The sequence below is a fragment of the Ochotona curzoniae genome, unplaced genomic scaffold (genome assembly GCF_017591425.1).
Source record: "Ochotona curzoniae isolate NIBS_2020 unplaced genomic scaffold, NIBS_Ocur_1.0 contig_576, whole genome shotgun sequence".
In the NCBI taxonomy this organism is placed as follows: domain Eukaryota; kingdom Metazoa; phylum Chordata; class Mammalia; order Lagomorpha; family Ochotonidae; genus Ochotona; species Ochotona curzoniae.
In genome coordinates, this window is record NW_024466477.1 from 22685 (window position 1) to 47432 (window position 24748).

Sequence of the window (24748 nt, forward strand, 5' to 3'; positions counted from 1 at the left end):
AACTGCATATGGCCTGGCATATGAACTGGGTTAGTGGGAGAGCCAGACTGGATTAATCGACTGCCTGTATCCACTGATGGAGGCAAGGCATGAACCAGAGTAAATCCATGGGAACCTGTGGAGCACTTCTGGTACCATAGCAGAGGAAAAAAGGACAGAACAAATTGGGCAAAAAAGTCAGACAAAATGGCAGAGCAAAACTTGTAGCCCCGCGAAGCTTGATGGCAAATTTCTGGGTGAGTGGAGACTTGGAGGTGGACTATGTCAGCCAACAGAACTTAGAAGGATTCCCTCATCCTTGGATCTATGAGATTAACAGCATGTCAGAACTACCAAAGCCACTTGAACAGAACCCTTAGAACATGCTCCACATCGGGAACCTTGAGATGATGTCAGGTGACCGTTCCCCAAACCTGGGTACTGAGGTGGTTGGGATGCTGTGTGTAGTTTCTCCCCTTATCTCTCCCATTCGTCCAGACACAGGAAGAGGAAAAAGATAATTCGGAAATAATGATCTTACCCACACTCCCCTAACCCTCAACCCCTCTTATCCTAATCAACTATTTAAACATCATCAAAAATAAGACTAAAAAGTAAATATATAAAAGCAAAGGAGAAAAGAACCTAAAAACCCTCAAAGTATGCATTTTAAAGAACCAGCAATCTTTTAAAGAAGACATTTCTTTTAAAGAATCAACAGACTAATGATCACTTTGAAAGGAACACGAGGCAATGAGAAGTATTGGAAGGTATCATGGAGATGCCATGACTACCTAAATTTGTAAAAATCCTGAAAAATATCCTACACAAAAATGAAGAGAAACATATTTTTCAGCAGGACTTTCAAAAAACAAACTGGACACACTCAGCATTGTAACAACACTGGAGAAAGCACTAGAGTTTGTCATGCTGAAGGAAAATGGTGTTGTGTGGAGTTCAGGCAATGAAAAAACATAAGACAAATAAATATAAAGAGATATCTACTGCTTAACATAACCTTGTATAGAAGTAAAACGTTTATTTCTAGGTACGTGTGGGGACATCTATGCTTTTTCTAAGTGAAATGCTCTGAAAAATACATCAAACCATTCCTCTCAAAATAGAGAGAAGGCCATTCAAGAGAAACTGAGTCCTTCCTACAAGATGAGCCCTTCCTACAATGTGGGTCATCCCAGCAGAGTGTTATATGTACCAGTAGGAGAGTTGACAGAGTACTATCACGAGACTACCAAGCCTCTTCTAAATCAGAGACCACACCAGTGGATCAGAGCAAGCAAAGCTTTTATCCAGAGACAAAAACAGGGCTGGTGAGAATTTCAAACAGCACCCAAGTCATGTCTACCATTAGAAATGGTAGATGCACTACAAGGAATTTTTTAACTGCCTCTCAACTCTGGAGAATGGAGATCTCATAATCATGGGCGTACACAGTGCATACCAAGGAGGTAACCCAGTGACTGCTAGTCCCCCCAACACCACATAGAATAGAAGCTATTAAAGAGACCCTTCTTGTTCCAGTGGCTAGAGGTTAAACAAAGCCCCACGGAATAACTACCCCAACTTCTGCGCTCATCCCAGACTAGACAGAGGGATAGCCACATCAAGTTAACCTCCAGAGCCACCAAGCCCACTGTGGAGTTGCCAAGGAATGTCTCCATCCTGTGACACATGTGAAAACAGCTAAATAAAATTCCTATTCCCATACATATGTACAATTATATTTTCATGTAAATTTCTGTCAGTCTGCACTTTATCCACTGGAGAGATGATGAGGACCATCCCCTGATGTGAATATCCACTGTCATCCTCTGTCAAGAAGCCAGAAGGGAAGTCCCTGCATTTCCCATGGAGCCACAGGCTGTGAGCATCTCCACACTGAGGGAGCAAGGCCAATGGTACAGGAGGACTCTAGGCTGACCCTTCTCCACCTCAGCCCTCTCTGGTGAGTAGAGAACCCACAGGGATAGCAAGAACATTCACCCATGTCCCTTTCCCTTCATGTTACTCTGACTTCCTCCACAGTGTTCTTCAGAGAGTGTTAGCTTGGAGCTTCTCTCCCTGCTGTTAGCTCAGAGAGAGTCCAAGTCTACATCTTCATAGAAGCCGATTTCTTGGGATGACGGGCCAGATTATCCTTCCACAATGATGTATTTACTTATTTAACTGAAAAGTAGAGTTAAATTGGAATGGGCTGCTGGAGAGGATATTCTATCTACTAATTCACTATAGGTTTCTCCCACATTTATTTCCATATTATTTGCAAGGCAGAGTTAAGCACAATGCTGAGAGAGAGGATGTGCCATGAGTCACTGTGTTCCCCAAATGGCCCCAGTGGCTCTGCCTGGGCTATGGGGAAGCCAGGAGCCTGGGATTTTTGTTATTTGTTATTTTATTTTGATGATGTTTACATAGTTGATTAGGGCACAATGGTCGAGAGCTGCAAGAAAGTTGGTAAGAGCATTGTTTCCACATTCTTCTTTTTCTGTGTCTGGGATATGGAGGCAGGCAAAAGGCGAAGCCCCACCCATCCTGCCATCCATCCCAGTCACTGACATGGGGCATGCTCTGTGGGCACTGTTGAAGTGATTCTTATAGTTCAACAGTTCTGAATTGCTGCCAACCCGGCCATTCCAAGCATGATGAAGTCTCTCCAGAATCCACCTTGGAGTTTCCATTCGCCAATTTTCACTGCCAACAAAGGGAACATCCTCCATCCTCAGTTGCGGCACCAGGTGCCCTCTGCACGTTCAAATGAATTGCCATATCCTCCACGTGCACCTGGGTATGCTGTCCACTGTTCCGTCGGTGCTTCTGAGGAGGCTCAGGTTTTGACACCTGGACTCCATGGTCAGACCATGGAACCTGCACTTCTCTTCATGGTTGGGGTTCTGATATCAGCAAGTGAGTTGGATGTATCCCAAGGAAAGTTTTTCTGATGCAATCCCAGAACCGATTCTGGTGTGTGCATGCCAGTAGAGGGTCTGGCAGCATCTGTCGCCCAATCAGATTATGCACATGCTGGTGATTGCAGTTGATGGGTCAGTTCTATTTCCAAATTTATCTTCCACTTGAACCCATGGGTATTGCAGTCTAGATTGATCCTGCCCACCATACACTTGGCCCTCACTCAAACCATTGGGAACTGTAATTAGTCAGAGTGACCGCAATAACCCCCACCAGGCTTCCCCCCTGCCCTAGGTCCCATGCTTGCCAGTATGTATAGAAGACTAGTCCAGTCTGTCCCACATCCCATTCAGTTCTCAGACATGGAGATGGGCATTGAAGCCTAGTCAAGTCAGCCATTTTCAGGATCAGAAAATTGGCCTATTATAAACAGCTTAATGATTTCCTTCCTTTAGAGAGCAATACATTACAAGAACTCCAAAGCCATCCTTGTAACACTCAGCTTTCTAGTTCTTAACAATTAGTCATTGAGTTACACTCTTTCATCATGTATATTCACACAATATTTGATATTTATGCATTTGTGAAAACTGCTATGGACATCCATAAGTATTGCATCACCCCAAAGCCTGCCCCTCAGCCAGGAAGCAGGCCCTGGTGTGTCCATGAGAACACAGGTAAATGCTACCATCTGTCTCCCTCAACTTCTATAGATGAAGAAGCATGAAATGTAAACTTCTCTGCACATGCCTCATAATCTCTGACTATAAAGACCATTTCCCCAGCAGGCACAGAGGACAAGTGAAAAATGTCAGTCCAAGTCACGAGGACAGGCTGGGGCACACAGAGAGGAAACAATGATTGCCATCAACCCCTCATCCATATGCAATGATACATTTGGCTGCTCTGTTCATCTCAGCATCAACTCTTTCACAATTGCCAAACCCACTCAGCAGTCCACTGCCCACACCTCCCATGGTCCCTGTGCACACAAGTTCACAGAGTTGCTGTCCAAGCCTGAGGTGGTCTCCAGGGCCCTATTGGGCCATGATGCAATCAAAGAGAGCAGGAGGCAAGGAGAGTCCACAACATGTTTTTCTCAAGTGTGAATCCCAGAAAGCATGATGACAGGTGCATAGCTTCAAGGCAGGACAATCTTTGGAGTGTCCCATGTGAGAAATTCAGGGCTGCAAGTGCATGCTAAATACAGGGCCAAAGAGGTGACATTGTAACAGTGCAGATCAGCTAGGCTCTGCCCCAACAGCAGTGTCCACTCTAGCCACCCTCTATTCCTCATGCTTGTAGGCACACTCAGCATCTGTGTCTCCTGACAAGATGTGGTCTATGAGCATCCTCTTCCTGCTGTTGCCCATGCTGCATATATCACAAGGCATGACGCTTGATGATTGCTTGACATACGATAATTGGAGTGTGAACAGACATGGGGACCTGATGTTGGGTAGCTTTTTCCCCCTTTTCTACCCGGGAAGAAACAGCAGCAGCACCCAGCTCACACTATCTTACTCTTCTCGGTCTTGGTAAGTTCATGTTTTCTGTGATTGTGATTGTGTGTGTACGTGGCAATCGTGGTGTTTAATCCTTTCTGAGAGTGCTGAAACAACGTGCAACTGTTGCAGTAATGTTTACTAAGGAAAGTCCAGGTTCTATCTACATTTGTTCCTTCCATGCCTTGGCTACTAATTTTACATTTGCCTCTCTGTGCTGTGGGGGCACAACAGAGTGACATCACCATTTCTGTGTCTGCTGCATTGGTTAGATCTCCAAGATGCAATGCTAGAAATGTTAGCGTTAGAGTGCTGGGACCACACATCCTGTGCTGTCAGCATTCATGGAATGGGCATAGAATTAAGGAGTCAGGATGGATGTCAGTGCTGATAGGAATGCTGTTGTGTAGCTGCTGGTAAGGTTGTGTGTTCATTGATTCTACCAGCAACCCAGACTGGTTTCCACACTAGGTAAAATACAGAAAAACTACATGATGAAGGTTTCAAATGCTGGACACAATACCAATAAAGGGGTTCATTCTTCCTGAGGGTTTACTAAGACCCTGAAGAGTCTTTACTAAAAATGACACGAAAGCTGCATTACTCCTGGGTTTAGCACATCTGAGCAGCCTGTGTTTCTAGAACTGAGATTTTGCATCAATGCCTAACGAGGACATTGGGATGAGCAAGTCTGTGCCTGCATCCTTGTTTGTAGCCATAAAGCAGGATGCTCAGAAGGTAGTGAGGCCATGGACTGTTTGTTAAGTTGGCATGTGTGCCTGCCCTTGCCAGTCTTAGGATTCCCTGCAATTCATCTCAAAATATTGCCACACATTGTGTGGCTGGGGATGAGTCAACTGAGGGAGGAATTGGTTATCTATGAAGTTTTCACTGTGTAGCCTGTAATCTCTCCCAGCCTGTGGCTTCACTCTCTCCTTGTTCTTCCTCACTGTCTGCTTGATTCTTCCTCTCTTGTGAGGGTGAAGGAATCTCTCCTCTTAACTGTGTCTTATGGGAATCAGTGAGGACCTGCCTTGCTCATGTTCTCTGTGTGAGATTCTCCAGGTCATTCCACACAGAGACAAGACTTTGCTCTCTGTTTTCATATCTCAGGTACAAACGTGTCTAGCTGTCCTTTCTTGTGCAGGTGTAATAGCCTTCATGTGCTGTCACACCCCAGAATGGCAGGTGCTTCACTCGCAGCTAGGACATATGGATCCTGATTGGTAAATTGTCCTGGAGTTGGACTCCAGTGCAGTGAGTGTACCTCCCTCCAAGTTCTGGAGCTCAACTATAAGCCAGACTCATTGAATCCATGCTTGGCACTAGATTTGATATTTACTTAGTGTGACCACAGCAGCCTGGTGATGAAGTTAATTTGATAATTTTCACAAAGCTCTCAGATTGAGGTAACTTGGGTGAAGTAGTGAGTAATGAGTTAGTCTTTAATCAAGATTCTTGAATAACTACCAAATCATTGCTGAGTAACCTGTAGATTTTCCTCATCCTTCCCCAAATACCCACACTCTTTCTCAGTGTCTCACTGTCTCCCCTTGCCATGGGACAACCAATGTGCCTATGGCTCTGTGTTTTTAGCTGTGATGGACACTTGGCATGAAGTGACCTGGGAGGGGAGCTTACATGCTTTCTCTATGTTCAGTTTGCAGCAACATTTGGTGTGTTTTTCTCAAATATCTTCCTATCTATGTGTACTTCTGTGTCAGAAATGGTGATTGACTCCAAGAATCACTCTGCAGGTGTACAAGTTAAACTCCGTCAACTTAGCCTTTAGGAAAAAAGAGTGAAGTTGGTGAGCCTCCAGCTGGGAGCAAGTGGTAAAAAGAATCCCAAGAACAAGAAATGTGCTATTCAAACAAATAATGTAAATTAGTAGGACCACATGATGAAAAGGAAATAGTATCTCAATAACTCAGATTTATGATTCTATTAATCAAGTTGAAGCTATGGATGGGTTGAATTTCAAGGCAAGATGATTTTTCCTTCAGGGAATCCTGTACAGAATCTGTAAAACTAATGTGTTTAAGTGTATATAGAATACTACCATTTACCGAAAGCATATGATGGCATTTAAAATTGCAAATGTATAAATGTAAGATATTGTGTGAAAGGATCGTGAAATGATGCTTCAATAAAATCAAAACGCTGTCAATTACAGATTCTATCATCTCTAAGTGGGGACAAGAAAATATCTTATTCAAGGAAAGGAAACAAACAAAAAGTCCCATAATTTTCAGTGAAACTAAAACATTTTCAGTGCAACTAAAGGACTTGTTATATTAATATATTACTTTCCTATCATTCATTAACATAAAGACTTCTATTAGCATTCAAATGATGCAGCATGTTTCAGGAAACTAGAGCCAACAACCAATAGTGAGAAAACAGATCTTCTGTTCTCTTAGTCCCATCAAGTGTGAGAGCCATTGTTACATTCCAGGAAGTCATATTTTCCCTTAAGAAACATGGTATGCTTGTAAAGTAAATTGAAACCATGGTATATCAAACATTAAAAGGAAAAAGAATGGGGCAGATTGAGGGTAGGAAGGAATATGTTCATCTTCTTAGAATGATATCTATGAAAATGTGAAATTGTTTTTTTACATTAAGCTACGGTTTTACACATGTAGGAAAAGGAAGAACCATGCAAGAGTAAATGATGGCATGCTAGTTGAGAATTCAGTACAGAAAAGTGAATAAATCAAACTAAGTGAACAGCCTGCATGATGTAACCAAGAGTTTGTCAATCAAATGCTGCTGTCTCAAAGTGAATGAGAAGTAGTACAACTGGTCTGATCAAGTGAAGCTTTCAGGTGGGGATTGCAGCAAGACCAGTGGGAAACAGCCCAGGTGCAGCTGCTTACAGAGGCATGTGTCCTGTGATTTTAGAGTGCTGATGAGTCAGGTGGTTTTGAAGTGACCCCAAAGATCACTGACAACAGAAAGCTTGCTCTTGCCTTTTTCCCCAGGTTTGAACACATTGAGACTTATCTGGAGAATTAGTGAAGTGTCATGAATGCTGGAACCACTTCCTTCAGAGGGGTCCAAAGGCCCACTGACATGCACTGGAGCTCTGGGAACCTTCCTTTCAGCCACTCCTTGTGCCAGGGCTGTGCCAGCACAGAATGGCACCTGTGTCTGTGGCTGGTTCAGGGCTAGACTGTGCTATTGCTCTGAATTCCATGGTCTGATCTTTCTCTCTGATGTTGGCTCATGTTTAGGTGGCTGTGGAAGAACTACCAATATGTGTTGGCCTTTTACTTTGCCATCCAGGAGATCAACAAGGATCCCCACTTGCTCCCCAACCTGACCCTGGGATTCCAGTGGTACAATGCCTTTCCCAGTGAACAGTTCACCTTATGGTGCCTCCTGCACTGGTTGACTGGGAACACTGGTACTTTACCTAACTATAACTGCCAGACACAAGGCGTGCAGGTGGCCACCATTGTCGGAACCACTTCAGCAATGTCCACTGAATTTGGAACCCTTCTGGAGCTCTACAAAACCCCACAGGTCAGTGAGTTTTGAATCTGGAGGAGAGACATGTTTGAATCTTTCTAACACATTTGGAATGAAGGTGGCCCAGTGCACACTTCTGACTGTGATGTGGGAAGGATTCAAGCATTTACGGGTATATGCAATTATTCCTATTACAAGCAGAATGGGATAAGTGAAAGTGCAGTGAATATTGAGACTGCCTAGATTCCTGCCTAGTGTCCAATTATGCTACTTCCATGTGCTGGTTACCACTTCTGTTTCATGTTGACACCTGATAGTTTCTAAATGATGTGCCTGACATGCTGAAGTATCCTGTGGAAGGAGAACATTGTCATAAGATGCCACCCAAAACCTTTAGAGCTGGGGATATGTAGTCCTCATATTGTTCCATTTTGGAAAAGATTGGTTGTGAAGGTGTAAAGGCTTGTTTTAAAAGACACATTTATGGGTACAATCCCCGCCGCTATGTTGGGGCAGAGGCCTCGGCCTTCTCCTGGCCCAGGAGCACCTAAATCCCCTCATGGGTGAGTACCCGTAAGAGATTGCTGGGAGCTGGGGTATATTCCTAGTTCTGCCCTGGCCCCGGAAGCCAAATGCTGGTGGCAGGACAGGTCGGGTGGGTCCCAGTCTCAGGGCAAGTGGCAGGCTTAATCCCACCCCCAAGGTGGCACTTGTGGGGGCGCTCCTGCCGAACAGAACCCCGTTTGCGTCTCGGCCATATTGCCCGCAGCAAGGCAGGGGCAGAGGCCTTGGCCTTGGGCGGCCAGTGCACCAAGTGGTGCCAGTCTCTGCCTTCCATCTGCCCAGCGGCAAGCTCTTGGGTTTTTATGATATGAAAAACCTGCTAAGGGACACCCATAAATAAGACCAGCATTAGTGTAGGTGAGGCACAGATTTCTGGTGATTCCCAGGAACAGGGACATGAAACCTTAATGCAAGTATGGGACTGAGACCTGAAGGTTTGGACTAAGCAAACTTTAGCCCACAGCATGATGGAACACAGGGTGGGGCTCAGGACATGCCCAGCTAGGTTTTGGTACCAACTGGTCCACATTAACCACAGAGTTGAGCCATGGTGTCTAAGGCAGGCGTTTTGACAGGTGGAAGGGGCTGCGGTTGGGTCTGGATACAGTTGTTGTCTCCCTTGGCACAAGTGTGGACTGGAACAAGACATACTGGGCCGGGCCAGACCACAACACCTTCTGGTGCTTTGGAGGACCAGGTTAGATGTGGGACAGACTAGGCTAGGTCTCAACCCCAACTGAGCCATATACGAGTTATATGGGATTTGGATGAGCCGTGGCTGGGCTGAAACATCCTACAGCAAGAACCAGAATTGGATGAAGGCCAGTTAGGAAAGGCCACTGTTCCTGCTAGGACAGGAGGCAAACTGGCACTTGGACCCATTGGTATGCACGAAACCTGGCACTTGGAGGGGTTCTGATGGAGGAGCCCAGGCAACTCCTCTGGCAGGACACAGACCCTGCAGGTCAGCGCAAGAAATATGGAAGGTAACAGCCAAGAGGTCATGGAAAGTGTCCCAGTGGCATGCATTTGACATGGTTCGGGGGCAGACCAGGCTGAATCTGTTCACGTCATCCACTGGTAAATCCGAACGCCAAAACAGAGTATGGGTCGAACCAGGTCCAGTCGTGACAAAAGCAATACACAATTTGGAATTCCAAGGTGAGGTATCATGAGCCGAATGCAGCCACAGTGCCCAACCAACACACGGGTCTTAGCACACATGGGTGGGAAACTGGATGGGGCTTCTTCCCCTATATCCTCCTTTACCTAAGATACATGAAGGAAGTGGTATGGAATTGATGGTCTTGCCCACTTCCCTTTAGCCCTTGAAGCTTTTTTACCCTAATAAAATATGTAAAGATTGTCAAATATAATAAAAATATATATCTGTTAAAAAAAGATACATTTATGTGTCCACTTGAAACCCCAAACAAGGGAAAAGTGAGAGCAGGGACTAGGCATATATAAGAGCAATCAAGGCTCTTTGATCCACTGTTTCAACGCCCACAGTCACATAGCAGGTAGGTCTGATCCAGGCAGAGCCATGAGGCATGTGTCACTTGAGTTGTCCAATATGGCAGCAAAATCCTAGTTCTTCGGTCATACTTGACTATCTTGATGGACATATTAGCAGGAAAATGGGTCAGAAGCTGATTAGCCTGGATTGGAATGGGTGCTCTGACATGGAATACTAGTATGGAAATCATCACATTAACTCACAAGCCCATGGCAGTGTTGAGATTATATTGGAGCAGATAAGTATTCTTGAGTGCAATGGCAGATTTTCTCAGCCTTTTCAATGACCATGGCACATACCCATGCATTCAGACATATTTCCGTCCATGTTTATTTGAGGAGAGAGGCAAACAAAGAGCACCCATCTTCTGCTGTACACACATGCATGACAGATGTGTACAGCCAGGAACTCATTCCAGTGACCAATGTAACTCACTTAATTAAGTCACCATTACTGCCTTCCCAGACTTACCTGGCATCTCAGAAAGATGTCACCAGGGACCCCCAACCTGAGTAAGAATCAAGACGTGTGCCTTTCAGACATAGGCTACCTTGTCATCACAAGCAAATTTTCATGGGAAAATTTCTCTGTCCCCAATCAAATTGGGTTTAATGAGTATATTTGAACAGATACATTAATTTCTATCACTGATCAGTTATTTCCAAATGACAGGAGTTAATACAGTAGAGATTTCTATCTGAACTATAGCCGATTCCAAGAGTGGCTGCTCTGTTCTATCAATGACACCCACTAGGAGATGGGAAGCAGAAGGATCATGGTCCCAGCACAGGTCACAGACAAGAAAGAGGAATGGATGTACTTTCTTTAAAGCTATGAATGTAACTTCTATGTATTGTCTGGAAGCAATGATCACCTGAACCATGGTCTTGTCTGTGACCAGGAGAGTAGGAAGTTTCATCCCTACTGCACACGTCCTCTTCAATAAAAAAAAGTGAATGATTCAAGGTCACCCTGGGATAATTGTTTTCATTCAAGTCCATTTCGCATACTCAAGAATCACATGGGGTGATTTTGATTTTTTTCTTCTTTCAGCTGACCTATGGCCCTTTTGATCCCATGCTAAATGATAAGAAGCAGTTCCCATCCCTCTATCAGATGGCCAGCAGTGACAGCTCTCTGGGCATTGCAATGCTGTCACTGCTGCTGCATTTTGGCTGGACATGGGTGGCGCTCTTTGTGTCTGATGACATGAAAGGAGAGCAGTTCCTGCAGGACATCCAAGCAGAGATGCTGAAGAGAGGAGTCTGTGTGGGCCTGACAGTGAAGCTCCCTGTCACCAAGAGGCTGTATCAAGAGAGTGATCTGACTTTCATGAGCAGAATCCAAGCTTCGACTGCAAATGTGCACATCCTCTATGGTGATGTAAGGGCCCTCATTACTGTGGACATTTCAGTGGAATTCTTTCTAACCATGGGGAAGGTGTGGGTGATGGCATCCAAGTGGGACATCGTTGTGTATGAGACAGACCACATGCTGCACTCTTTGCATGGAGGCTTCTCATTTTCCCCCCACAGGGAGGAGATCCCTGGCCTCAACGAGTTTGTCAGGACAGTGGAACCTTCTCTCTTCCCAGAGGACTTTTACTTCAATATATTATGGCTCTTGCATCTGGACTGCTCACCAGCAGGGTCATTTTATGGACGCATTGGAAACTGCTCAGCAAATGCATCCTTGGAGTTTCTTCCACCATACATTGACCTGATGACTCTCTCTGACCCAAGCTACTTAGTCTACAACGCTGTGTATGCAGTGGCCCATGTACTCCACGCTATCCTTATGGAGAAAATGGAGCTGGGATCTCTGGGAGAAGCAGCCCAGCCAATGATTCTTCCCTGGCAGGTAACCCTCCCTCAGATCAACTTAGACATTGACCACTTGATGTACTCAGCTGGTGTTTCTTTGGAATACAACACCATGAAACTTCCTATACTTCAAAGTCAGCAGGATCAGGTATAAGGTAGATGGGATCATTCCATGAGTTGCATTTCCATCTGTTGTTGTCTGCTATGGCTGGAGAACCCATTCATTGCAGATCTTGTGTATTAACTTAGTAATTAGAAATTATTTAAAATGTTCTAGTGTAGGATGCAGTGCTACCAAAGATCCAGTGAAATATGGGATGAAGTTTAAAAGAAAAAAAAATTGTGACAGCAAAGCCAAGCATTGCTTCATCAACGTTAAAATATTGAGAGATGTTGGCCAAACATTTTTTTCTTTCCTTAAAATTTTTTCTTTGTCAAATTGAAAATTCTGATATTTGTGACTGATTCATCATATGCAGGTATTCTATACATCCACAAATATGAATGTTCCTGGAAACTTGCACATTCATATCATAAAGAGTTGGATTGCAGATAATGTTCTTATTAACTGGAAGTAGGGTAATGTCATTTATAAGGCATGCATAGTGGGTGAATAATTTCCTGAGTATTATCCCCATAGTTTATACTCAGTGCAAACCAATTTCTAAAAATCAGGGAACTGATATTTGTCTGGTTGGCTGGTGTATTTCTACCAGTCTAGAGATCCCCAGCTCATTACATTTTGTTGCAAATGTTGACCCAATATGACAGAAGTAATAGACCATGATGAAATGAGATACTTTGTGAGCATAGAAATGAATTGCATATATTTTTTTGAAATGATAGAATATGGACTTTGAGCTATTAGACCCACTTCCCTGCAAAAGTACAGAGGGCTTCTCTTACAAATGACAGAGGAGTTCAATTCATCTGAACTCAGGAAATGTTTGAGCATCCAGAGAAAAGTCATGCCGTATTCCATAAGAGAATCTGGATACTGAGCACAACAAAGAAGCCTTGTTCAGCACCTGTGCTCTACCACAACTGACTTGGATACTCTCCTTGTCTCCAATTCTGCCTGTCCTCCAGCTCCACCCAGTTCTGAGGAAACTCCAGTTCAGAAACAGTGCTGGAGATGATGTATCCATATGTGAACCAAGACGTGGCGTGGCACGTTATGATATCCAGAATGTTGTGAATTTTCCTGCTGGATTGAGCTTGCTGGAGAAAATTGGAGAGTTTACCCATACCAGTTCACATGAGCAGGGGCTGCTCATCCATGAAGACCTGATAGAATGGCCTACTGCCTTCAAGGAGGTATGGTTCTGTTTGGATGTATGATACCTCCTGGGAGATCTGAATGGAGCTGTTTGAAAAAAATTGTGAGGTGAATACTACTAGGTTCTGTTGTTGTAATTGAGAGAGGCTTAAAGAAGCAGCAATGGCCATGATGTCGTGCTGCAATGAATGCATAGAAAACATCTCCAATTAGGGCGAGAGGATTCAGTTGTGACCTTCAAGTGAAAGTGAAATGTATGTTGTGAGAGTGAATACACTGACATGCTTTGGAGTGGCTGATAACGCAGCAAATCATGCCCACGGTTTCTCTTTCCCCTTCAGACTCCTCAGTCTGTGTGTAGCCAGAGCTGTGGTCCAGGATTCAGGATCTTGCCACAGGAAGGAAGACCCATCTGCTGCTACACCTGTGTGTTCTGTCCAGAGAGAGAAATGTCCAATCAGACAGGTAAAGTATGTAGAAATTTCAATGCATATAGCTTTACTTTCCTAATCCTTTCTCCATTAAAAGGAAAACAAAAGTGTTTTTCAAGCTGTGTGGGTGTCAAGTGCACCATAGCTTTCAATGCACAGATGCATTTGTTCATGCAATCTATCTGTTTAGATTCATTGTAGCCACTTGTGTATTTATCTGGCATTCCTTAGAATAATGCCCTCCTCAGCAATCATTCAGAATGGTATCAGTTCCTGCCAGAAAAGAGTCCTCATCTGAATGATGCAGCTAGATAAATTGCATTCTAACTAAAACATGTCAGTGTCATAATCACCAGTTTTCCATGAGCACATAGAAACTTGATTACAACATGTTTAACATCCCAGTTCAGAAACATGTGGAATAGGTTCAGCTTGTGTGAATATCACATTTACATGAGGATGGATCAGAACTGTGTTTTAATTAATTGCCACACACCTAATGGCACTTTGAGTATATAGTAAAATCATTTAAAGTACTGATATGCCTTTACTTGAAAAATAGAATTATTTCTCCATCAATAACTTAATGAATATCACAAATCATGCAGATTTCCTACCATTACATCTATATTCAAATTCCAGTTTTGTTTATTCAGTAAACTAAACCACAGCATCACATAGAAAAATGATCAAAAGTTTTCCAAGAGAATGAAGATGCTAAATGAGGGTGCACATGTTCTGTCATTTACCATATGAGAACTGAGAGCATTGGTTTTAGTAAGACTGCCATAGTTGTTTGCCTCTGCTCAAGTCTGGGAGAGAATGTTCTAAAGTTGATGTCCCTAGGCAATACACAATGGTGACACAGGACTTGACATGAAGGAGCCTGAAAGGATGGATGTGGTGAAGGCTGGAAGAACCATGTCCAAGGGATCCTCATCAGGTCACAGAATAAGCCTACCTTAGCCCATGTCTGTTAAGATCTCTTTGAATATGTTTCTTCCCATCAGCAGATGAGCACTCTGCGCTTCTCAGAAAGGTAGAAATAGGCTCAAGTGTGCCCTAGAACACAGCACAACTGATCCGTATTTAAGGCACACTGACCCATTTCACAACAGGGAATGATTCTGAATTTCCAAAATGGACACCCTGACTCTACCTCTTCCTATAGATGCAGAGCAGTGTTTCCGGTGCTCAGAGCAGGAGTACCCAAACTTGAACAGGACTCACTGCCTCCCCAAGCTGGTGACATTCCTGGACTTTGAGGATTCTCTGGGGACTGCTCTGGCCTGCATGGCTCTGACCCTCACTCTCCTCACTGTTATGGTATTGGGGGTCTTTGTGAAGCACCGAGACACACCTATCGTCAAGGCCAATAACCGCAACCTCAGCTACATCCTGCTCATCTCACTCCTCCTCTGCTTCCTCTGCTCCTTCCTCTTCATTGGCCGTCCCAACACAGCCACCTGCCTCCTAAGACAAATCACATTTGCCCTGGTGTTCACAGTGGCTGTTTCTGCCGTGCTGGCTAAAACCATCACTGTGGTTCTGGCCTTCAAGGCCATGAAACCTGGAAGGACCATGAGGCGATTGCTGGTGTCAGGAGCCCCAAACACTGTCATTCCCATCTGCTTCCTCATCCAACTGACTCTCTGTGCCATCTGGCTGGCAACATCTCCCCCCTTTGTGGACACAGATGCACACTCTGAGCATGGACACATCATCCTCTTGTGCAATGAGGGCTCCATCACTGCCTTCTACTGTGTGCTGGGCTTCCTGGGCTCGTTAGCCTTGGGCACCTTCACTGTGGCTTTCCTTGCCAGGAAGCTGCCTGACACGTTCAATGAAGCCAAGTTCCTGACGTTCAGCATGCTGGTGTTCTGCAGTGTGTGGGTGACCTTCCTGCCTGTGTACCAGAGCACCAAGGGGAAGGTGATGGTGGCCGTGGAGGTCTTCTCCATCTTGGCCTCTGGCGCTTGGCTCCTGGGCTGCATCTTTGTCCCCAAGTGCTACATCATTCTCCTAAGACCTGAGAGGAATTGTTTGGAAGGTTTCAAGAAAAGAACATGCTCTAGGGGATTCTAATACATATTTTTCTTTCTTGTTCTGCTGTCATATTGTGAGAGGTATGACCTTACAAGCATTATTGAACTTACATGCACACCATAGATATTTATAAGTAAAATCATTTGCTTAAGAGATTGTATATACAGCATTTAGCCGAGTAATCTGAGTTAATGACATCATCTGTCATCTCTGGCTCCTTGTCTGTACTTCTGATGCCTTGGGTCCCTGGAAGCAAGTGCTGAAGGCTCATGTGTCCTGGTTCTTATTTGCCCAGGTGAGGCAACAAAGTTTTGCTCCTTGTTGGTTGTAGTCACAACCCTGATGAGGCATTGGGATGCATAGATGTGAGGTGTAGAGTAGAAGACATCTCTGTCTCTGTCAGTAGCTTTCTGTTGTCTCCATCTCAGAAGAAGTGATGACAATTGGAAAAGCATTCATATTCAGTAAAAATAAGAGATGTGGTAAGTGATATTGCCATGTGCCCATCAAGGCTACAACAGTCATTTCATTTATAGCTACAATGAAGATGAAATATAAAGACTGAATTGCATTCTGTTCAGCTGTCATGTGCAAATAATGTACTTGTTCATATTTTCTATGACGACCAAGTCACACAGATTTTATATTTTGTACCTCTAGGTTGTGCACTGCAAGTTATGTGTGATTTCTTTCCCAGTGACACTAGTCTCTTTGTGATGTAGTGTTACTCCATTGGGGACACTGGACTGGTTAAAAGCATCTTAATAAATATTCATTATCAATCTTTGTTGGAATGTATTTATTCTTGTATAGGTTATCTTCAATCATATAGGACACTGATTCTACACTTGCATGTCCATGAGCCAATGCATTGCTTTATCTTCTGATTTTGCTTTAAATTTCTGCTTCCCACTTACTTGGGGATACAACTGTGTCTTGATGGATATCGAATACTCTAGCCATGATGAACCATTCCAAACTGGCTCATTCACAGTGCACATTTCTAATGCATATACTTTGGCCATACAGCTTGCAAGTTATCTAGAAAAACACTTCTGTGTATGGACAAAACTGATTTTTTTACCCTGATAAATTCTCTACAAATGATTTTAGGTTTAGTGTCCATGTTCCAGGACATCCTCTTTTTTTAAAATATATTTTTTATTGAAAAGTCAGATACAGAGAGGAGAAGAGATAGACTGGAATGTGTTCTGTCTGCTGATTCACTCCCCAAGTGACCACAACAGCTGGAGCTGAGCTGAAGGCAGGAGCCAGGAGCCAGGAGCTTCTTTCATTCTCATGCAAGGGTGCAGGTACACAAGGCTTTGGGCTGTCCTCGACTGCTTTCAGAGGCCACAGGGCATGACGTTTAATGAGTGCTTTACCTTCAATAAGCGGAGGGTGACCAGACATGGGGACCTGATGTTGGGTGGCTTTTCCCCCAGGATGAAACAGCAGCAGCACCCAGCTCACACTATCTTACTCTTCTCGGTCTTGGTAAGTTCATGTTTTTTGTAATTGTGGTTGTGATTGTGAATGTACATGACAATCTTGGTGTTTAATCCTTTCTGAGAGTGCTGAAACAATGTGCAACTGTTGCAGTAATGTTTACTAAGGAAGGCCCAGGTTCTATCTACATTTGTTCCTTCCATGCCTTTGCTACTTATTTTACATTTGCCTCTCTGTGCTGTGGGGGGACAATGGAGTGACACCACCATTTCTGTGTTAGACCATTTCTGTGGTTAGATCTCCAAGATGCAACGTTGAAATGGTAGCGTTAGAGTGTTGGGACCACACACCCTGTGCTGTCAGCATGCATGGAATGGGCATAGAATTAAGGAGTCAGGATGGGTGTCAGTGCTGATAGAAACGCTGTTGTGTGGCTGCTGGTAAGGTTGTGTGTTCCTTGATTCTACCAGCAAACCACACTGGGTACCACCCCATGTAAAATACTGAAAAACTACATGATGAAGGTTTCAAATGCTGGACACAATACCAAAAAGGGGTTCATCATTCCTGAGGGTTTAATAAGACCCTGAAGATTCTTTACTAAAAATGACATGGAAGCTGCATTACTCCTGGGTTTAGCACATCTGTGCAGCTTGTGTTTCTAGAACTAAGATTATACATCAATGCCTAACGAGGGCATTGGGATGAGCAAGTCTGTGCCTGCATCCTTGTTGGTGGCCACAGTGCAGCATGCTCAGAAGGCAGTGAGGCCATGAACTGTTTGTTCAGTTGGCATGTGCCTGCCCTTGCCAGTCTTAGGATTCTCTGCATTTCATCTCAAAAGATTGCTATACATTGTGTGGCTGGGGATGAGTCAACTGAGGGAGGAGTTGGTTATCTGTGAAGTTTTCACTGTGTAGCCTGTAATCTCTCCCAGCCTGTGGCTTCACTCTCTCCTTGTTCTTTCTCACTGTCTGCTTGAGTCTTCCTCTCTTGTGAGGGTGAAGGAATCTCTCCTCTTAGCTGTGCCATATGGGAATCAGTGAGGACCTGCCTTGCTCATGTTCTCTGTGTGAGATTCTTCAGGCCATGCCACACAGAGACAAGACTTTGCTCTCTGCTTTCATACCTCAGTTATAAAAGTGTCTGGCTGTCCTTGCTTGTGCAGGTCTAATAGCCTTCATGTGCTGTCACACCCCAGAATGGCAGGTGCTTCAATTTCATCTAGGCCATATGGATCCTGATTGATAAATTGTCCGGGAGTTGGACTCCAGTGCAGTGAGTGTACCTCCCTCCAAGTTCTGGAGCTCGGCTATAAGCCACACTCATTGAATCCATGCTGGGCACTAGATTTGATATTTCCTTAGTGTGACTGCAGCAGCCTGGTGATGAAGTTAATTTGATAATTTTCACAAAGCTCTCAGATTGAGGTAACTGGGGTTAAGTAGTGAGTAATGAGATAGTCTTTAATCAAGATTCTTGAATACCTACCAAATCATTGCTGAGTAACCTGTAGATTTTCCTCATCCTTCCCCAAATCCCCACACTCTTTCTCAGTGTCTCACTGTCTCCCCTTGCCATGGGACAACCAATGTGCCTATGGCTCTGTGTTCTTGCCTGTGATGGACACTTGGCATGAAGTTACACAGAATGAGAGCTTACATGCTTTCTCTATGTTCAGTTTGCAGCAACATTTGGTGTGTTTTTCTCAAATATCTTCCTATCTATGTGTGCTTCTGTGTAGGAAACGGTGGTTGACTCCAAGAATGACTCTGCAGGAGTACAAGTTAACCTCTGCCAACTTAGCCTTTAGGAAAAAGGAGTGAAGGTGGTGAGCCTCCAGCTGGTAGCAAAAGCTAAAAAGAACCCCAAGAACAAGAAATGTGCAATTCACAACAAATAATGTAAATTAGTAGGACCACATGATGGAAAAGGAAATAGTATCTCAATAACTCAGATTTATAATTCTATTAATCAAGTTGAAGCTATGGGTGGGCTGAATCTCCAGGCCAGATTGATTTTTTCTTCAGAGAATCTTGTACAGAATCTGAAAAACTAATGTGTTTAAGTGTTTATAGAATACTAACATTTACCGAAAGCATACGATAACATTTGAAATTGCAAATGTATAAATGTAAGATATTGTGTGAAAGGATGGTGAAATGCTGTGTCACTAAAAGCAAAGCACTGTCATTAGAGATTCCATCATCTGTAAGTCTGGACAAAAAGACAGAAAAATTCTTATTCAAGAAACCAACCAAAAAGCACCATAATTTTTGGTGGAACTAAAACGTAAATTTCAGTGCAACTTAAGGACTGGTTATATGAATATATTATATTCGTATCATTCATTAACATAAATACATGTATTATCATTCAGATGATGGAGCACATTTAGTAAATTAGACAAATCCAGGAGATGTTTCAGGAAACTATAGCCAAGAATCCATAATGAAATAACAGACCGTCCGTTCTCTTAGGCCCATCAAGTGTGAGAGCCATTCTTACATTCCAGGAAGTCATATTTTCACTTAAGAAACATGGTACGATTGTAAATTCAATTGAAACTATAGTATATCAAACATTAAAAGGAACAAACAGGGGGGCAGATTGAGGGAAGCAAAGAATTTGTTCATAATCTTAGAATGATATCTATGAGAATGTGAAATTGGTTTTTTACATTAAGCTATGTTTTAACACATGCAGGAAAAGGAAGAACCATGCAAGAGTAAATGATGACTTGCTAGTTGAGAATTCAGTACAGAAAAGTGAATAAATCAAACTAAGTGAACAGCCTGCATGATGTAACCAAGAGTTTGTCAATCAAATGCTGCTGTCTCAAAGAGAATGAGAAGTAGTACAACTGACCTGATCGAGAGACGTTTTAAGGTGGGGGATTGCAGCAAGACCAGTGGGAAACAGCCCAGGTGCAGCTGCTTACAGAGGCATGTGTCCTGTGATTTTAGAGTGCCAATGAGTCAGGTGGTTTTGAAGTGACCCCAGAGATCACTGACAACAGAAAGCTTGCACTTGCCTTTTTCTCCTGTTTGAGCACCTTGAGGTTTCCCTGGAGGATTAGTGAAGTGTCATGAATGCTGGAACCACTTCCTTCAGAGGGGTCCAAAGACCACTCTGACATGTGCTGGAGCTCTGGCAACCTTCCTCTCAGCTACTCCATGTGCCAGGGCTATTACATCACAAAATGGCACCTGCATCTTTCTGTGGCTTGTTCAGGGCTAGACTGTGCTATTGCTCTGAATTCCATGGTCTGATCTTTCTCTCTGGTGTTGGCTCATGTTTAGGTGGCTGTGGAAGAACTACCAATATGTGTTGGCCTTTTACTTTGCCATCCAGGAGATCAACAAGGATCCCCACCTGCTCCCCAACCTGACCCTGGGATTCCAGTGGTACAATGCCTTTCCCAGTGAACAGTTCACCTTCTGGTGCCTCCTGCACTGGTTGACTGGGAATACTATTAGTTTACCTAACTATAACTGCCAGACACAAGGTGTGCAGGTGGCCACCATTGTTGGAGCCATTTCAGCATTGTCCATTGAATTTGGAACCCTTCTGGAGCTCTACAGAACCCCACAGGTCAGTGAGTTTTGAATCTGGAGGAAACGTATTTGAATCTTTCTAACCCATTTGGAATGAAGGTGGCCCAGTACACACCAGTGGGAAGGATTCAAGCATTTTGGGGTACATCCAATTATTCCTAGTGCAAGCAGAATGGGAAAAGTGAAAGAGCAGTGAATAATGAGTGTGCCTAGATTCCTGCGTAGTGTCCAATTATGCTATTTCCATGTGCTGGTTACCACTTCTGTTTCATGTCGACACCTGTTACTTTCTAAATGATGTGCCTGACATGCTGAAGTATCCTGTGGAAGGAGAACATTTTCTTTGGTGCTACCACAAATTACTAGTGCTGGGGATATAGACTTGCACTTCTGGTTGTTTTTTGGAACAGATTGATTCTGAAGGTGTGAAGTCATATATTCAAAGATACATTTATGTGTGTAGTTGGAACTCCAAAGAGAGAGATGATAAAAAAATGCACAGAGAGGTCTTTGATCCACTGGTTTAATGCCCACAGTCCCACAGCGGGTAGTTCTGATCCAGGCACAGCCATGAGGCATGTGTCATTTGAGTTGTCCAACGTGGCAGGACAGGTCTAGTTCTTCAGTCATACATGACTACCTTGATGGACATATTAGCAGGAAACTGGTCAGAAACTGATTAGCCTGGATTGGAATAGGTGCTCTGACATGGAAAACAACAGATTAACCCAAAAGCGCATGGGAGTGTTGAGATTATATTGGAGCAATAAGTATTCTTGTGTAATTGCATACACTTGTATGTCCATGAGCCAATGCATTGCTTTATCTTCTGATTTTGCTTTAAATTTCTTCTTCCCACTTATTTGGGGATGCAATTGTGTCTTAATGGATGTTAAATACTCTAGCCATAATGAACCATTCCAAGCTTGGTTATTACAGGCTCATTCACAATTCACATTTCCAATGGATATAGTTTGGCCATTCAGCTTGCAAGTTATCTAGAAAAAAATTCTATTTGTGGACAAAACTGATTTTTACCCCTATGGTAGAGAGGATGGTTTTCAGCATTACAGCCTATGCTTCGGGACATATTCTTTTTAAACATTTTGTAAAATATATTTTTAGTTGAAATGTCAGATACAGAGAGGAGAAGAGATAGACAGGAAGATTTTCTGTCTACTGATTTACTCCCCAAGTGACCACAACAGCTGGAGCTGAGCTGAAGCCAGGAACCAGGAACTTCTTTCAGTTCTCACGCATGGGTGCAGGATTCCAAGGCTTTTGGCTGTCCTTGACTGCTTTCCCAGGCCACAGGCAGGGAGCTGGATGGCAAGTATGGCTGTTGGGATTAGAACCAGCATTCATATGGGATCCCAGCTTGTACAAGGCGAGGACTTTATCCTCTAGGCTACCACACCTGGCCCTTCAGGACATCTTCTAAGCTACATTATAGAGGATTCCCAATGGATTCAACAGTCCCTCATTGTTTCTATGCACAGGATCAGAATGCCTCCTACTTGAGCGCATGACAATCACTGATAGGATGCTACAGCAGCTTGTTTAGTGCATTCAACCCTCTTCTTGTCAGTTGGATGTTCTCATTTGCATATATGCCTTCTACCTTCATCCGCTTCCAAGGAAACTGAGATACAAGCAGCACAGGAGAGCAAGTATGTCAGGTGAAAGAAGAAAGCAGAAGGCTCAGTAAGATTCCCAGGGTGGGGCGAATTCTCCTGTGGTCTTGGGTTCCTTGTGAACCTTGGAGCATTTTCTTCCAAGAGTCCACCTGACTGTAGATCACCACTGTTTGGAGTATTGCTGAATAAGTTGAAATGGTAGATAGTGTATGCAATTTTACTGAGCCCACAGGGACACAAATCCAGTGGTAGACCCTTCAGTGGAACCCCTAGCACTGACACCTTGCCCTGATGTCCTTGTGAACAGATCAGCTGTGGCTTCTACAACTTTACATTGCTTTGTGTTTCCTTCAGCAACTCAGGGGATTGCTGTGAGCTGAGACTCTGAACCTGCCACTAATCATGAGGAGCAAAACGCCTCTAAAAACACCTGCTTTGTTTGGGTTCTCCTTCTTCTCGCACTGCAAGCTGGGACAGTAGCTCTGTCAACATTTGTACACTGGGTCCAGATGATAATATTTATATTTGAAAGGCTTAGAAGTTTTAGAAAGAGTTAGCTTAGGAAGTTTAATACACACACACACTCGGTTTCATTATTTCATATGATGCTTTGTCAAGAATATCAAGTGTCGGTCATGGTACGGGCACCCCTCCAATCAATGGGGGGTGATGTAAACTCCCTCACTGACTGGGTGTGAAGTAACTGCAGGGGTTAGTGTGGCAGGAGCTCTGAGCAAGCTTTTCCACAAGCCTGGTTGACACTTTATGGAGGAGAATCCTAGCCATTCAGCCCAACAGGCATGGATTTGCCACTTGGATTTTTCTGTGGGTTGCCTATCCAAAGGGGTAGTTTTCAGAGTTTAAAAAGTGAAATGAAAGTTCAGTTTTATTGGGTCAAGATGTATAAATCCATGCAGCAAACTTCAAATTTCATCTGTCTTGACTAAATATACCTTCTACTATGTGCTAAGCCCATTCTGATAGACATGTACATGTGGAATCCACACAGTTCTACATCTACATGCTATTAATAACTCAAGTAAAGTTAAAAAGAAAATCACACAGGTTCACTCTCTGTTTCATCCTGAATGCTTACATGACAATATAATTTTCATTTGAGATTGTGAGGATCAGTGTGAGCAACTGCAAAATTTCAACTTTCTGATTAAGGGTAATTAATAGAATATGATGAAGACCTTGTCTTCTGCTTCACATGTGCATCCTACAGGACATAAGTGATATTCCATTGTTTAGACAACTGTTCTGTAAGTCTTCAGAAGCTTGAAGACTTGGCATTTGCAAAATTCATAGTTACATCATTGCAACTCTCTGCCTACTGCAATTGTATTTCTAATGGTTGATTGTACTTGGGAATGTAAGAACTACCAAATATTTTTTTGTGGGTAAAAAAAACCAGATAGTAACAATGAAAGCTGTACCTACTTCTTGTTGTCTAGAGTTCATTTGATATCTCCCATTAATCTAATTAATATATGCTCTTGTCCTTAGTTCCTTGAAGAAGCCAAATAATGGGCAGTGTGATGAATTAGAAAGTGAAGGAGAGGGTTGGTTGCATAAACTGAGGTCAAAGGCATTGGAGAGTGTATGTTGTTTGTTTACAGAGTAATGAAACCACATCCAGGCCACAGAGAGGAGATTCTTATGCAAACATATGAGCAAACTGTACCAAATCAGGATGTGCCCCAGGAGTGTGGCGATAGTTGCCTGCCACACGTGCGTCAACCTAAACCTGTTCATTCTGGATGTGACATTTAATATGATTCAAAACAACATGGTGTGCACATGTGCGATTGAAGAGAAAACTTATAAAGCAGAGGTATTGCCAAAAAGGCTGTATGGGCAAAGAACATACAATTATGGTATCAGTACTTTGTAGACATGGACAATCCATTCAAAGTGATAAGGAGAATGTTCTAGAACAGTGTTAAGGCAGCACTGATCAAGATGCTTTGGGCCAATCCAGTGTTCATACGGTGCTCATACAGTGTTCGCATCACTAAGCAAAATTTATATCCTGGAAAAGAAAATCCCTTAAAATGCCCGTAGGCCAAAAACTGACACTCAGCAAGCCCGGGGTGCAGACCATAAAACCAGTGAGTATTAATTGACTTATCAAATATACAATATTGACCCCACATTAGTAAATAATCCAAATTAATTCAATCTCTGGCATCGCAGAAAAAAACATGTAACATAAAGTGACGGGCTTTTGTATCTGGTACATGACCTTAGATTTGATTCATATCATGAATATTTTTACTCAAACAAGAAATTTTTCTAAATCTTATTACTAATTTTGAGAGAGACTGACACAGAGAATCGGGATAAAATGAGACCCTTCCGACTCTATATCACATATTTCTCCATTGCAATATTTATTTCAGGGTTGTGACAAAAACCAACAAGAGGAGTCAAACCAATTCATGGGTTTGGAACCAGGATACCCAAACAGAGATCAGAGAGCAGGTCAGAGCCAGAGGTGGACGTTCATTCTATGCAGCAGCTAGGCTAATTGTACTTTGCACAAGTAGTATTC

The 24748-nt window shown here is 43.3% G+C and overlaps 1 protein-coding gene across 1 annotated transcript; it reads left to right on the forward strand.

The window, feature by feature from the left end:
- Positions 1 to 2426: 2426 nt before the first annotated feature.
- Positions 2427 to 23967, forward strand: LOC121162844 (vomeronasal type-2 receptor 116-like). Its single transcript, XM_040990081.1, has 8 exons — positions 2427 to 2451; positions 5557 to 5635; positions 7649 to 7940; positions 11023 to 11829; positions 12882 to 13109; positions 13413 to 13536; positions 14674 to 15552; positions 23834 to 23967. Exons 1-8 carry the CDS (start codon positions 2427 to 2429, stop codon positions 23965 to 23967), a joined length of 2568 nt encoding a protein of 855 aa, XP_040846015.1.
- The last annotated feature ends 781 nt before the right edge of the window (positions 23968 to 24748 follow it).

Bases quoted from the DNA above. Each gene is read 5' to 3' on its own strand.
- LOC121162844 (XM_040990081.1), top strand. From the start codon at position 2,427: ATGGTCGAGAGCTGCAAGAAAGTTG. The intron at 7,941-11,022 runs GTCAGTGAGTTT...TTCTTCTTTCAG, and splicing joins AGCTCTACAAAACCCCACAG to CTGACCTATGGCCCTTTTGA. The intron at 13,537-14,673 runs GTAAAGTATGTA...CTCTTCCTATAG, and splicing joins AGAAATGTCCAATCAGACAG to ATGCAGAGCAGTGTTTCCGG.